This window comes from Staurois parvus, unplaced genomic scaffold (genome assembly GCF_062004578.1).
Source record: "Staurois parvus isolate SC_StPar_1 unplaced genomic scaffold, SC_StPar_1.0 ptg000059l, whole genome shotgun sequence".
NCBI classification, from domain to species: Eukaryota; Metazoa; Chordata; class Amphibia; order Anura; family Ranidae; genus Staurois; species Staurois parvus.
The window spans coordinates 13900424-13916485 of NW_028317855.1; the positions used below are offsets into that span (position 1 = coordinate 13900424).

General features: G+C 40.0%; 1 protein-coding gene across 1 annotated transcript in view; it reads right to left on the reverse strand.

Annotated features, from left to right (window-relative positions):
• UST (uronyl 2-sulfotransferase) overlaps positions 1–16062 on the reverse strand; it is a 405047-nt gene that overhangs the window by 215619 nt on the left and 173366 nt on the right. Inside the window, exon 2 of the mRNA XM_089668626.1 lies at positions 10233–10276. Within this exon, the coding sequence (XP_089524752.1) occupies positions 10233–10276 (44 nt within the window). The remainder of the gene's footprint in view (positions 1–10232; positions 10277–16062) is intronic.

The following is a 16062-nucleotide window of genomic DNA, read 5'->3' on the forward strand; positions in this document are numbered from 1 at the left end:
GATCCAGTTTGAGATTGGATGATTGAAGTCAGCCCAACCTGACCTCATTCACTACGCTATTACTTTAGTAAATGAATCCCACTGTTTCAGAAAATCAGCCATTTGTAGCTTGAAGACAAAATATATAACTCTAAACCCACAGTAATGAGTAAAGCACACATTGGGGGTGTCACCATAGTCAGATCTAATTGTTCTTTGCACACTTGGGTGCTTTTCCTCAGAGGCATATTTTTTAGTATTTTTTAAAACTATTTGCATCACTTTGTCATGTTCAAGAAACGAGTTTCAGATGATTTGAGTTTGTGACATGGTGCATTAACTTGCTAGAAGTAGCTATCAGAAGATGGGTACACTGTAGACATAAAGGGATGGATATAGTTAGTTAGGCCGTGGTGTTTAACCACTTGCCCTCTTCTACCCCCTTCCTGACCAGGCCATTTTTTGCGTTATGGCGCTGCGTTACTTTAACTGACAATTGTGCAGTCATGCAATTCTGCACCCAAATGGAATTTACGTCCTTTTTTTCCCAAGAATTGAGCTTTCTTTTGGTGGTATTTGATCACCTGTGTGTTTTTTATTTTTTGCGCTATAAAAAAAAAGACTGACAATTTTGAGAAAAATACTTTTAACTTTTTGCTAATAAACATGTCCAGTAAAAAAATTTAAAACATTTCGTCATAAATTTAGGCCAAAATGTATTCTGCTACATATCTTTGCTAAAAAAATATGTGTAAATTAATTGGTTTACGTGAAAGTTATAGCATTTACAAATGGCGATATAGATACTGGAATTTTTTTTTTTCTAGAAATTACAGCAATCAGCAACTTCTAGCGAGACTGCGGCAGACATTCTGACACTAGGGGAACTGACTAGGTGATTATAATAATATAATTTAATTAATTCGATTTTTTTTATTATAATGTTTAAATCATTGTAAATTAAATATGGTATAAGAAAAGATGTAATTATCTGAAACCATACTACATACCACATACTGAAAAATCGCTGTAAATTCAGTGTGCAGCCGATTCTATATATATCCTAATAGAGAAGCTGCTAATTTGCAAACTTGCAACTAGCTTGTACTTGAACCTACAGCCTGAAGTGAAAGGAGAACGTGGCATGCAGGGAGAAGGATTTCTAAAGATTCTGGAAATGAGCTGTGTGGTACCAGACAGGCCACCCAGTGAAGATCTCTGAACAGCGGTGGTGAAAACAGAGGATAACAGCACTATAGCAGGCCATGCACTGTTAGATTCTTTTCATTCAGCCTACAGGCTAACAGATTCCTCCATCCATGCTACATGTGCAGGTGGACAAATCCCTCCTGCTTGGCCTTGTATTCTGACAGCCTCCTCCGGAGGTATCCAATTTGATGCAGCCGCTGTTTGGCTGACAATATTCTGCTGAGCACTTTCACTTTTTTTAGTTAAAGGATGTTGGGTGGGAGGGGGCTGACAGTGTCACACACGTTTCAACTTTTTCATCAGAAAGAAGTTTGAATCAGGTGGCCCTTTTCTCAAGCAATATATATGAGAATGTATATTAGAATGAAACTCACATACAGAGAAAATGCCTTAGAATATTTGTGTGTAGTGATATTTTTATTGCATCATTTGTTAGCAGAAATGAGGCTCAATTTCCAAGGCAGTAATAGTCTTCATTTCTCGTAAATTATGTTATTTCAGCAATGAAACTGCAAAAAATGACAGTAACATGGTTCAAAAAATAATCATTATATCAAATAAGATTTTGCATTATAGTTTATTGAACTAAGCCCATCTTCTGTCTCTGTTTTGTCATTTATATTTCTGAATAGACAACCAACAACTTGCATGTAGTATTAAAAAAAGACAACAAGCACTCTATGAAGTAAGAACTGATACTCTGAATTAGACTCAGCTTACAGTTATTTGTAAAATCTCTTTCAGTTTTGCACTATTAGGCGCCTTGCAAATGAGCGGACCGATGGGTTCCGCCTGTCGGTTTTTCAGTCGGACCTGACTGGTCCATCCATAGACTTCTATGGACTGGTGGGTATCAGTGGACAACAGGGACAGATCTAGCATGTGTGATGTGGGGGTGCAGTAAAAAATGTCCGGGGGGCAGAGGATGCAAGGTCAGCGGGGCAGTGTATAGGAGTCCGTAGGGCAGTTTATGTGGGTCTGTTGGACAGAGGACGGGGGTCAGTAGGGAAGTGTACAGGGGTCAGCAGGGCAGAGTGTTAGCAGAACAGAGGACAGGGGGTCAGCAAAATGGAGGACAGGGGGTCAGCAAAATGGAAAACAGGGGGTCAGCAAAACGGAGGATAGGGGGTCAGTAGGGCAGTGTGTAGGAGTCAGCAGATCGGAGAACAGGGAGTCAGCAGGATGGAGGACAGGGGGTCAGCAGGATGGAGGACACGGGGTCAGCAGGGAAAATGGAGAACCAAGGGGGTCAGCAGAATGGAGAACCAGGGGGTCAGCAGGACAGGGTACAGGGGTCAAATCCCCCCATTCCCACTCTTAAACAATATCCCACCAGCCTCTCCTACCACAAATTACCCCTCACCATTCCTCCATATAGCTACACAGATCTAACCCCCCCCCCCGAAATTGCAGTACCAAGCACAAATAGCCCGTCAGTCAGTTCTCTCGGATTTCCAGTTTAGTTCATTGCTCCTCCCCCCGTCTTCTCCCAGACCTGAGTGCAGAAATGGGGAGAGGAGCTCAGCAGCCAGGCAGAATTTCAGCTTGGTGGCAAGCCTGGGGGGCACAAGTGAAATCTGGGGGGGGGCACAGCCCTCCCCAGCACCCCCCTAGTTCCGGCAATGGTGGACAATAGTCCGCTGACACCCGCCGGCATCCGATCCGATCCTGTGCACCAAAAACAGTTCGTCCAGAGGGTTGGATGGCAATCTGCTGGAATCGGACATCCTCAGTATCTCATCCTCAGGAGGATATAGGAATATTGGAGCACTTCAAGTCACTTGATGAACTGCATATATGCCATTATAGAATATTTTTGTGTTTTTAACTTTCATTACATTTATTTTTAGCGCTGCACATCCAATTTATACTGTCTTTTAGAGGTTTCATATGGTTACCTGGTGCACAGCTGCTTCTACCTCTTTTGTGCGCTCACATCTACCTGCTTTACACAATGCTGACCAAAGTAGTCATCCACAGGTGACTCCTCTACTTTTTCTGGGAATGCTGGTCTTTAAAGGGGGTTGGCATAATGGCACAATAGTAAAGCAAGAAGTCACCAACAGGTAAATGCCATGTGTAAACAGACAAAGTATTACTTTGTACACCTGTTATGCAGAGTACTATCTGTGGAGGAGCTCAGGGTATGCACAGGGAACAAGGCACAACATAAGGCAGCTGCAGGGAACAAGGCACAATAATAGCCAGCAATGCAGCAATTATTTGGATACAAAGCATTTTTATATTTAGCTCACCTAACCTCCACCATCCGACTGTAAACTCTGGCACTGCACAGATGTGCGTGCCTAGAGACTCTGCTTACACCGTTGCTCACTTCAAATGGACCCAGCAGACCTCACACAAAGCTATTAGCCATGATCAAAGCCGCCCTGAGGACCAACAGCGGAGCTCCCTGGATTATGGGTCATTTAGCCGGTACACCAGGGGCCGCATCCAGCTGAAACCCACATGCATGGACGTACAGTCAGCCCTTTAGAATGGCCAGGTAGAGGAGCACACCTAAGTCCTGCACATGGGAGGAAAAAAGAGGAACACTGAGGCTGTAGGTGGGCTCAAATTTATGAGTTAGTTCCTGGAAGCATGGGGGGGTGGGGCCCTTACCCAGCTGTGCTGACATGGAGCTGTCATAAAATACCCTAGGATACCATCCGTCATCTCAATAGGAGCATGCCCCGACATTTTCAGGCATGCATACAAACACGTGGGGGCCATAAAAACCATTTTGAGTTGCTGCAATTAAATTTCAGCAAAATGGACTAGCCTGTATATATGCACACACACGCATACACACATCCGATACTGCATCCACCTAGGTGAGCATAATTTTGTTTTTTAAAGCCATACTCCTCTTTTAAGTACATGTGGTATTTCATATTTTTCTTTTTTATACATTTGCAAACAATTCTAAAATTCTGTTTTCACTTTGTCATTATGGGGGGCTGAAAGTAGATTAATGAGAAAAAAATGAATTTAAACAACTGCAGTATCAACATAACAAAATTGAAAAAAGTGAAGGGGGTTTGAATATATATATTGGGACCCCATTTCAAATGGTAGAGAATTAAGGACACAGTCACTCACCAAATCATCACTTTTAGGGGAACATTGAGTTGTGACATGAAAAGGTTACTCTTGCAGGGGTTTTCAGCATTCCTACGCCAGCCTCCTGGCTGACTCTTGTACCACTGCTGCTCTGGGCTCATGCTTAAGGCCTCTATCTGTTTAGACAGACTTCACATGCACACCTCTGGCTGCCCCTTGCAGTCATTTCGACTCCTCAGTAGTGAACATGAGTCAGTGAACCACCTCAATAGGAACACAAAATATCTAGCCTGTCATGCGAAGCTGTGAGTTTCAAAACAAATCTAGAATTGCATATATGTGAACCAGGGCGCTCCATTCACACCTGGGCATATTGGCATTGCAGCAGAATCGTTGTGATCACAAAATACAGGTTCAGGTGCCATTATATTCAGTGGTGCCTAAAATGTGGTGCGGTTTTGCCGTGATTGTCACGTGGCAAATCGCATCGCATGCGGTCTCGACACTGACAACCCACGCTATACTTTTTAGCTGGCTCCTACATTCAAAGCAAATTTCTCAAGCCCTGACTTAACCCTTCTCACACTAAGATGGGGCACAGAACTGTCAAAATAAATACACTCAATTATATCTACTATATCAAAGTAACAAGGGACAAATAAATAAATATTATTTGACAGATTTATGCTAGATAAAATAAAGAACATCACTCTCTAGAGCACTATTTCTCAACCGTTTTTCAGTCAAGGCACCCTTTAAAATTATGCACAATCTTGAGGCACCCCATTCAAAAATGTAACAAACAAATAGCTTTACATAATGCAGTAAAATCCACACACATGGGACACGCAACATTATAGTTGATTGATTCTTCCAAAGCAAATACACTTTTGCACACTGCTACTGAATAGTATTCTAATATTTCTCACTCCTTCACTTAATGTGACCCCTGAGGGAAAAGGGCTAGAGAGGGGCACGCACGGATGCTGTGCAGGCACAGGATGTCCTCCGTATCATCCAATGACATCATTGGTTATTAGGACACTGGCAACTAGAAGGCTGTAATGGTGCACAACGAAAACCAATGGCTTTGTGCAACTAAAAGGAAGTCCTGCAGGCTTGTATACAATTTTTGGGAATTTTGTGAAGGCTCCTCTGAAGAATCTTGAAGGCACACCAGAGTGCCTGGGCACCCTTGTTGAAAAAGGCTGCTCTAGAGGAGCCAGGAAATAAAACATAGTTCTTTAGCTCTTACATGTTAATATATAAGACACAGGCAAACATTTACCAGGCTATAATTAATATATGTTCAAATCAGGCAGAGTGTAAATTTACTTTCAGGCAGATTATCCAAAAATCCCCCCTATGCAGTTCTACAACCTCTAAATAATACATATACAATACAGTGCTCCTCCAGTTGTAAATGGTGCATGTCCTCCCATCACAGATGCAGCTGTCTGGGGGCCTCTGCATAAAACTGCTGGCCTCCCATTCCCTCCATCCTAGAGTTTGCAGGATGGGTTGAACACTACAGTAATGAGCCCCCCAGCAGACACCTTGGGCCACTTAAACTGTGCAAGCATGCAGTGTACTCTCCCTGCTCCAGCCGTACTCAGCAGCAGTGGTTCCAGACTGTTCAAACTCTCCTTCTCTAGCTGTGCTTTTTGACCAAATTGCTGCATCTATAATGGTAGGATGTGCACCATTTACAACAGGAGAAGCGCTGGTATGCACTATACATAAATATGCTTAGGGGCATTTTTGGAAAATCTTCCTGAAGATGAACTTACATTTTAAGAATATTCTTCTATAATATCCAAGACCAATACCACAATGACTCACCAAAACTACTGGCTTCCTAAAATAAAAAAGAGAATCAGGATAAAATCTAATAGGATGAAAAATGTTAGGGAGGAGTTGGATGGATGACATCACATGCTTGACACCACATCAAGTAAGAAAAATAATGAATGTATTGTTATACTGAGAACAATAAAAAGCCCAACATGGAAAACTTGCATATTGATCAATACAAAGAAGTATATCAAGTCAGTACTGTAAGCATATAACCAGCAATCCAGGTGCTTGTAAGTCAGGACCATATTTAGTGCAGTCATCATGGGTACTTATCATAGTCATCATAGTTCCTGCCAATTCCAGCTTGGTCAGAACCATATAATGTACATAACACTGTTGTTTGGCAAATATTATGCATTGTACAAAACGTAGTATGGTTTGAGTAACTACCTACTGAAGTGGGGCAAGCCATTTTGGACAAACTAGGATAAAGCACTTGCAAATGCACTGCTCAAAAAAATTAAAGGAACACTTTGAATACACAATCAGATCTCAATGGGGAAAAATATAATGCTGGATATCTATACTGATATGGACTGGGTAATGTGTTAAGAACGTAAGGATGCCCCATTGTTTGATGGAAATGACAATTATCAACCTACAGAGGACTGAATTCAAAGACCCCCAAAAATCAAAGTGAAAAAATGATGCAGCAGGCTTGTCCATTTTGCTGAAATTTCATTGCATCAACTCAACATGGTACTCAGTAGTTTGTATGGTCCCCACGTGCTTGTATGCATGCCTAACAACATTGGGGCATGCTCCTAATGAGACAACAGATGGTGTCCTGGGGTATTTCCTCCAAGATCTGGACCAAGGCATCACTGAGGTCCTGGACAGTCTGAGGTGCAACCTGGCAGCATCGGAAGGACCAAAACATGATGAGGTGTTCTATTGGATTTAGGTCAAGGTGATTTGGGGGCCATTCAATGGTATCAATTCCTTCATCCTCCAGGAACTGCCTGCATACTCTCACCACATGAGGCCGGGCATACTCTCACCACATGAGGCCGGGCATTCTCGTGCGCCAAGAGGAACTCAGGACCCACTGCACCAGCGTAGGGTCTGACAATGGGTCCAAGGATTTCATCCCGATACCTAACGGCAGTCAGGGTGTCATTGTCTAGTCTGTAGAGGTCTGTGTGTCCCTCCATTATATGCCTCCCCAGACATCAATGACCCACCACCAAAAACGATGTTACAGGCAGCATAACATTCTCCATGGCTTCTCCATACCCTTTCATGTCTGTCACATGTGCTCAGGGTGAACCTGCTCTCATCTGTGAAAAGCACAGGGCGCCAGTGGCAGACCTGTCAATTCTGGTGTTCAAATGCCAATCGAGTTCTTTGGTGCTGGGCAGTGAGCACAGGACCCACTAGAGGACATCGGGCCCTCAGGCCACCCTCATGAAGTCTGTTTCTGATTGTTTGGTCAGAAACATTCACACCACTGGCCTGCTGGAGGTAATTTTGTAGGGCTCTGGCAGTGCTCATCCTGTTCTTCCTTGCACAAAAGAGCAGATAACAGTCCTGCTGACGGGTTAAGGACCTTCTACGGCCCTGTCCAGCTCTCCTAGAGTAACTGCCTGTCTCCCGGAATTTCCTCCATGCTCTTGAGACTGTGCTGGAGGAGTTTGACTGCCTGTGAAACTTCTGTAGGGTCCAGTTATCACCTCATGCTATCAGTAGTGACACTGACCCTAGCCAAATGCAAAACTATTGAAAAACAGTCAGAAAAGAGGAGTAGGGAAAAAAATGTCAGTGGCCCCCACCTATAAAACCATTCCTGTTTTGGGGGTTGTCCCATTCATGCCCATCTAGTGCACCTGTTGTTAATTTCATTAACACGAAAGCAGCTGAAACTGATTAACAACCCCCTCTGCTACTTAACGGACCAGATAAATATCCCAGGAGTTTAATTGACTTGATGCTGTACTCTGATTAAAAAGTGTTCCTTTAATTTTTTTGAGCAGTGTATAAGTAAGGCTATAGAATGTATGTTGTAACAACGACAGTCAAAATGGACAGTGAGTGAGGGTTGAAGACTGTATGTTCTTTAACTACGTAGCATTATTTTTAGTTTTCCAGGACACCTTCTTCACTCCACAGGTCATTAATTTCAGTCTGAAGCAAAAATAATTAGAGTCTGGTAAAAAGACCACATCAAGGGCACTATAACTGTCTCCAACACTCTCCATACTATAAAACCTGTCTTATCATTATTGCTGTATTTGGTAGAATCCAGTAAATTATTTCTTTTACTGAATTATTTTATTTATTTATGTATCACTGACATTTTTGGTAACAATTATATCAAGCTTTCTGCATTAATAACGCTTATTCCCGATAAAAATAAAAATGTGTGATTAACACATCTCCAACTGCCACATTTCCCACCACCAAAGAGTGAAATTCAGCGTATTTACCAAAATCTCATATCAATATCAGTGTAAGATTGCTCCTATGTGTTAAATACATAAATCAAAGTCCCTATTTCACAAGTGCAAATTTTTAATTACAGTCTATCACATGTAAATTTGATTACGTATGTTGCAAGATAGAAGAAACAATTCTGTGCCACAGTTAGTCTTTCCCTCTATCCAGCAAGTCTTCAGTTCTAGTGCCTCTTCCAGTTATACCATCCAAAAATGTGCTGACCCTCCACCTAGAGTTGGAAAATCACTCACCCAACTTACTGCCCCTGCTGTCTAAGGAAAGGTAGACAGCGCTCTCTAAATCATCTGTGGCTGTTTTCCTCCAGAAGATTCCTTTACCACCTCTAATTAGACTTCCCTATTTTCCAGTTGGCAGTGACATAGACCACCAACAGTTTAAAGTCCTTTATTACCACAAGTTAAAAACAAGAAAATAAATTGCATGAAACAGCAACTCAGCACTATTGGGTCAAATAGGCTGTTCACTTTGCAAGATAAGTTGCACTTTGGCGTTGGCGTTTTAGCCCCAGAACTCAGTGAATGTGGTGAAGTTTCACTTTGCAAAGAATACCCAATCATGCGCAAGGAAAATAAAAAAATGGATTTTTGCTTGTACAAGATTGGATAAGTTTTACCTTATTCACTAAGCTGTGGTGTAAATTCCTTTGTAAAGTACAACTTGTCTTGCCTATTTACCTTAGTGAATTGCCCCAAAGTAAAACATGCTACGCCTACTGCTCCATTAGTAGGTTCTGTCACAACGCATTTCATCTGAATCAACTTTCTCAAGGTGTAGCCTGATTACACACACTCTCTCCTTATATATGTCTCCAACATATACTAAAGTAATGTGTTTCATCAAAGAACCAAGTCATGCAATGCCTCAATGTCAACATTTGTTGCTTTATTTAAAAGGCGACAAGTCCTGAATATAGATATATGGGATGACAATCTAAAATGTCTCCCTGTCTTTTCCATACAATACAAACCTAAAAATGACTTTAAAACTATCTTTTTACCATTCTGATGAAGTAGAGAATGTATGCTATACTTTCCTTATCAGGCTGAAGGCTGAAGTCCTATCTGAGGAACAAATGTTCCCAAGCAAGGGAATATACACATTCATACCTAGTGAATGTGTATGTGGAGCAGCCTGACAGCTTTCTCTTGTGTGCAGAGAGTGAAAGAATCCCCAGCCTGTGCTTGTGAATAGGGCAGTGAGAAGAGACTTCATGAAACGGCTGTGAGTGTTTCCAAGCCCATTCTTGTGGAACACTTTCACCCGCACATGTCAGGTTTAGAAGGACAGCTGGACGTAGAAGTGTGCTTTTGTCATATCATTTGTAGTTCAGCTGTCCTTCCTGAACTTTTCTAACTGAATGTCCGCATCACACATACTGATATCAGTTTAGAAGTAAAGTCTGCAGCATTGCACTCACAGTACACTAACTGTGACTGCAATGCTTTCCAGGCTAAAATGGTCTCAGTTTCTCAATGCATATTTTTTTAAGCACACCAATAGTGTATTTATGAAATTTTAGAAAACGGTGAACTTATCCTTTAATTCACCCTGATAGAACCAAGTTTACTATTATTTATAGTAAGATTATTACATTAAATATCAGGCTTGGAAAAGGCTTTTTAAATCTGCAATAGACCAGAATTCATGCATTTACTATTTACTATTACCTTTGGGGTGGGAGGGCCATGATCATCCAAAAATGTTGAATTACCTGAAATTAAGAAATGAAGAAAATAAAATATTTTAGTTTAGGAGCAATATTATTTAGGAAAAAATACACTAAAATTAATTTTCATGCAAACAAACATATTATTATACCTAATTTTTTGGTAAAATATCAATATAGGGTCGTATTGACTAAATAGATACCGCACATGCCAAGGCCTAAAATTGCAAATGCCCATGGAATCGCAAAAAGTGATGGTACCAGAAATTTTCCATAGGCGACACTTTAAAAGCCTTTACAGGTTACACTGTTATTTTTTTTTTTATTTACTGCTATCACAAAGGGGGTAAAAAAACCCTATCTGATAGAATGGGCAGGCATTCTTGTTAGAACTATTAGAACCTCAATGTCTCCCCTGCACTCCAAAGCAGATATTCAAAAAGATCACGTTTGAACAGATGCATCCTCGACTATCACTTTTATCAGAAAACCCTTGGCAGCCTCTTAAAGGATAAGTACACCTTTAGAAGCATGTTACATGTCACACCCATATTTAGGGTGCAACATGTAACATGCTCGTATGCACCCGCAGCCAGCACTACCCTCTCTGTGACAGCGGGCTAGAAATCTTCTATCACTCTATCTTTGCTATCAATTTCTGCAAACAGCAATGTTGTGTGGGGCCCCGCTCAAACAGCTGCATCACAGTGTTCAGTGAATAAATTAACTACATGTCCAATCTTTCAATGCAGCAAATTTACTTGTTTGAATGGGCTGCAAGCATGCTGATCAGAACACTTACTGTATAGTTCATTCATTCTTCTTCTAGCTTTGTAACAGAAAGCCCATACAGGAATTTGGGCACAGAGCCAGAGACTGTGCAGGAGCCTGACATAGCATCCACAATCTGCTGATCATGGGTGCAATGCTCTGCAAGCTCCAGAAAAAAAATAAATGCACTTTTTTTAACCTGCAAAAGTATGTGCATTTATTTATTTATTTTTAAGGTGACACTACCCTTTAACCAATTCAATACCGGGCAATTTTACACCTTCCTGCCCAGGCCAGTTTTCAGGTTTCAGCGCTCTCACACTTTGAATGACAATTGCGCAGTCATACAACATTGTACCCAAACTAAAATTTTATCATTTTCTTCACACAACTAGAGCTTTCTTTTGGTGGTATTTAATCACCGCTGGGGTTTTTATTTTTTGCTAAATTAACAAAAAAAGACCCAAAATTTTGAAAAAAAACACACGTTTTTCTTTGTTTCTGTTATAAACGTTTGCAAATAAATAATTGTTCTTCATAAATTTAGGCCGAGATGTATTCTGCTTCATGTCTTTAGTGAAAATAACCCAAATTAGGATGTATTTTTTAGTTTGTAGGAAAGTTATAGCATTCACAAACTATAGTATAGATCTGAATATTAATCAGTCCTGAAGTACTGACAGCCAATCTAATTTCTTGAGGTCCAAGAATGTCAGAACAGTACAGATATCCCCCAAATGACCCCTTTTTGCAAAGTAGACAGTCCGACGTACTTCATAAGAGGCATGGCGAGTTTTTTGAAGTTGTATTTTTTTTAAAATTAGAAAATTAAAAAAATTTGTTTCACAATTTTTTTTACATATTGTCACCAGTGCAGTACAGCGTCATCATATAACTGGCATGGCGGTGATCAGGGACACTGACTGGTGACAGTATGAAAAAAAAAATATATATATATTTTATTATTTTTTATTACATTTTTTTCTTTTTTTAAGATTTTTTTTTCATATTTCACTATGACCAAAGTAGTACAATGTTACCATAGTAACATTGTACTACATTGGGGAAGTGATCAATATTTTTATTTTTTTTTTACACAATTTGCTTATAGCAAAGAATTACTTTGCTATAAGCAAGCATTTACCTGAATGACATCGATTCATTCAGGGTTTTTTTGTTTTTTGTTTTTTGTTCTTAGCTGTGATTTGGCCACAGCTAATCACATGACATGTGCATGTGATTAGCTGTGACCATTCACAGCTAGACACTAGTATACAATGAATGGCATGAATGAAGCCATCCATTGTATACAACTGTCATGTGACCTGCTGTGATTGGTCACAGCAGGTCACATGGTACCGGCAACGGTGGCCGATACTCAGATCTGTCATCGGCCGTGTCCGAGGTACACGGCAGGTGACAGATCGCGCCGCTGCGCGGCTCTGCAGGAGCGCAATCTGCGCATGTGCGGGAGGACGCCATATGGCATCCACTTGGAACGCTGATGACATTTGCCGGCCGCCATTCGGCCACAGGGCGGGCGGCAAACGGTTAAAGGAACTTTTGGAACATATTCCATCTGTATTTAAAGTGCTCTCCTTCCTCCCTCCCTGTGACAGTGGGCCAGGGATCCTCTCCCTGCACCCAATGTCACAGTTAAATAAAAAAGTTTCTTATTAATGAGTGCCTACAAGTACCATCAGCCATTGCATCTGACTGCTTGTAGTTTTCAATTGACTGCGAGGGCGCCAGTGAACGATCTCGAAGTTTGCTGATTCTTTCTGCCATTTAGTAACTGCCAGCCTGTACAAAGTTCGACCAGACAGTTTGTCTGCTGAATGTCTGCAAGATCCAGGCACTGCCCATCCAATCTGCTGATTACGGGTGCAATGCTTTATAAACACTGCCCATTCACACACAGAGCGTGGATCAGCCCCATTCCAAGCTCTTTCCTCATTGGCTGACTGGCTGTGATTCCCGCTGCTGTTTGAGCCAATGAGGAGAGAGAGACCCAGCAGAGCCGCTGTTCTCATGCACATCGCTGGATCAAGATGGGGTTCTGGTAAGTATAAAGGGGGTGGGGGGGTTGGTGGAGATGGATCCATAAGGAATAAAGGTAAAAAACCTTCTGCCTTTAAAACCACTTTAACCACTTGTCTGCTAAGGTATGTTTATAAACACCATGGTGGACAAGTGGTTAAATAAGTAAGTAGTAGTAATTAAGTAGTTTTGCCAGTTTTGAGATATTTCCATGTTTTCCCATATTTGTTAGGGTTTCTTGTGTTCATCTGTTCTGATCTATTGATTTATTGTGGTAATTGTGGAAATTGGGCAATTTAAAAGCTGTTCATCACATCACCCTCATGGAATGCACTATTTTGGACTCTCAAAGGGTGCTTAATAAACTGAAGCAAAATATTCATGAAATAACAGTTGATAACCACTGTGGTCTCATCTACGTAAGAAGCTTGAAGTTATAAAAACATTTGGCACTGTGAACCAGCGTATCATTAAAAGCAATGATTCACATTATGCAAACTTTAAGTGTGCAGAGCTGTATGAGAGTATCTTACAAGCATCAGCAGAAAGTTCTCAAAACTGGGTAAATCAGCTAGAAAGAATTAAATATTATAACTTAAGCTTATCTATATAAAAAAAAATGCTCCATGTACCTAAAATCATCTAAGTGCTACAGAATATCTTGGTGTATCTAAAAGTCAAATCAATAGATCCAAACAGGAATCTCCCCTCTTTCAATAAATAATCCAACTAATTGTGTAACACAAAATATTCCCCATGTAATTTCTCCAAAATCATAAAGTCCAGTGTCTCTGTGATTTAAATCCAATAATATAAAAGTCCACTGTCTCAATAAAGAAGAAAAATTAAAATAAATAAAAAAGTATATTTCTTGCAGTGTTGGTTGTTGTGAAGAACCTCAAAAATAAAGAAACTCACAATAGTGCATTACCATAATATCACAAAAAAAAAAAAAAAAATATATATATATATATATATATATATATATATATATATATATATATATAACACATGCACACACAAATGTGTATCATAAATTGTGCAACCTTTAAGTGAGAGAAATATATATTAAACACTTGTGAGAACCTTCCAAAAAAGAAAGGTAATAAAACACTCGTGCTCATAAATTATAAAATCATGAAGTGATCCACTTGGTGAGATTCCTACCCACACGTGACACTTCTAGTGAGTAAGGCCAATATACCCTTACCAACAGTAGATAGAACTCACGCCTTTTATATATATTAACTGGAAATCCTCCAAAGATATTTTCTCCTCCTCTCCTCATTCGCTTCCTGTTAGGATGATATTACCATGCCTTCCACATACATAGGTCTATGAAGCATGACGTACCTCCATATATGTTTAAAGTTTTAATGAATCCACTTGCATTTGGAGTTGAAAATATAAGTAGTATAAGTAGTACAAACAATTTTGGACAAACCCCACTGAGTGGGGATTACCAGGCAGTTCCCACAGTTTCCCAGGCAGTCCACACTCGAGTGTCCAGTGATTCCTCAACAAAGATGGCCGCTGTGACACTTCCGGTTCCTGCTCCTTGCGTATGACGTCACTTCCTCTTGACGCGTTTCGTCACATCCGGGACTTAGTCTCTCTTATGACTAAGTCCCGGATGTGACGAAACGCGTCAAGAGGAAGTGACGTCATACGCAAGGAGCAGGAACCGGAAGTGTCACAGCGGCCATCTTTGTTGAGGAATCACTGGACACTCGAGTGTGGACTGCCTGGGAAACTGTGGGAACTGCCTGGTAATCCCCACTCAGTGGGGTTTGTCCAAAATTGTTTGTACTACTTATACTACTTATATTTTCAACTCCAAATGCAAGTGGATTCATTAAAACTTTAAACATATATGGAGGTACGTCATGCTTCATAGACCTATGTATGTGGAAGGCATGGTAATATCATCCTAACAGGAAGCGAATGAGGAGAGGAGGAGAAAATATCTTTGGAGGATTTCCAGTTAATATATATAAAAGGCGTGAGTTCTATCTACTGTTGGTAAGGGTATATTGGCCTTACTCACTAGAAGTGTCACGTGTGGGTAGGAATCTCACCAAGTGGATCACTTCATGATTTTATAATTTATGAGCACGAGTGTTTTATTACCTTTCTTTTTTGGAAGGTTCTCACAAGTGTTTAATATATATTTCTCTCACTTAAAGGTTGCACAATTTATGATACACATTTGTGTGTGCATGTGTTATATATATATATATATATATATATATATATATATATATTTTTTTTTTTTTTTTTTTTTTTTTGTGATATTATGGTAATGCACTATTGTGAGTTTCTTTATTTTTGAGGTTCTTCACAACAACCAACACTGCAAGAAATATACTTTTTTATTTATTTTAATTTTTCTTCTTTATTGAGACAGTGGACTTTTATATTATTGGATTTAAATCACAGAGACACTGGACTTTATGATTTTGGAGAAATTACATGGGGAATATTTTGTGTTACACAATTAGTTGGATTATTTATTGAAAGAGGGGAGATTCCTGTTTGGATCTATTGATTTGAGTTTAAGCTTTCAGGGGGTTGAAAGTTTTTTCCAATTTGGAATTAGTGTAGGTGAAAGGGTGTTTTCTGTTTTCACATTTTACTTATATCATTTTCACATTATATTTATATGTATCTAAAAGTGTTTCCAAATATTTTTTTAAATGACAAAGTTTTATTAAGGAGTTGGACACAGTAACAGTCACAAAGATAATCAAAAAAGAGTTTCAAACTGTGACAATGGTGGTACATTCAAGCGTGTAAATAACCATCCATGAAGAGTCATATTTAACTGTCAAAGAACACATGGACATTAACAGTCTGCCAGCAGGTGCAGGCTTAGGCGTCCACTTGGACAGCGGTAATATCCCGCTAATCAGGAACCCTCCTGGGTTCAGTCCAAAAGGTGAGTTTCCAAATATTAGAAGAGTGGTCTTCTAAAGGAGTCAATAAAGTCTATACCATAGTGAAGCTTATTTTATTTTTTA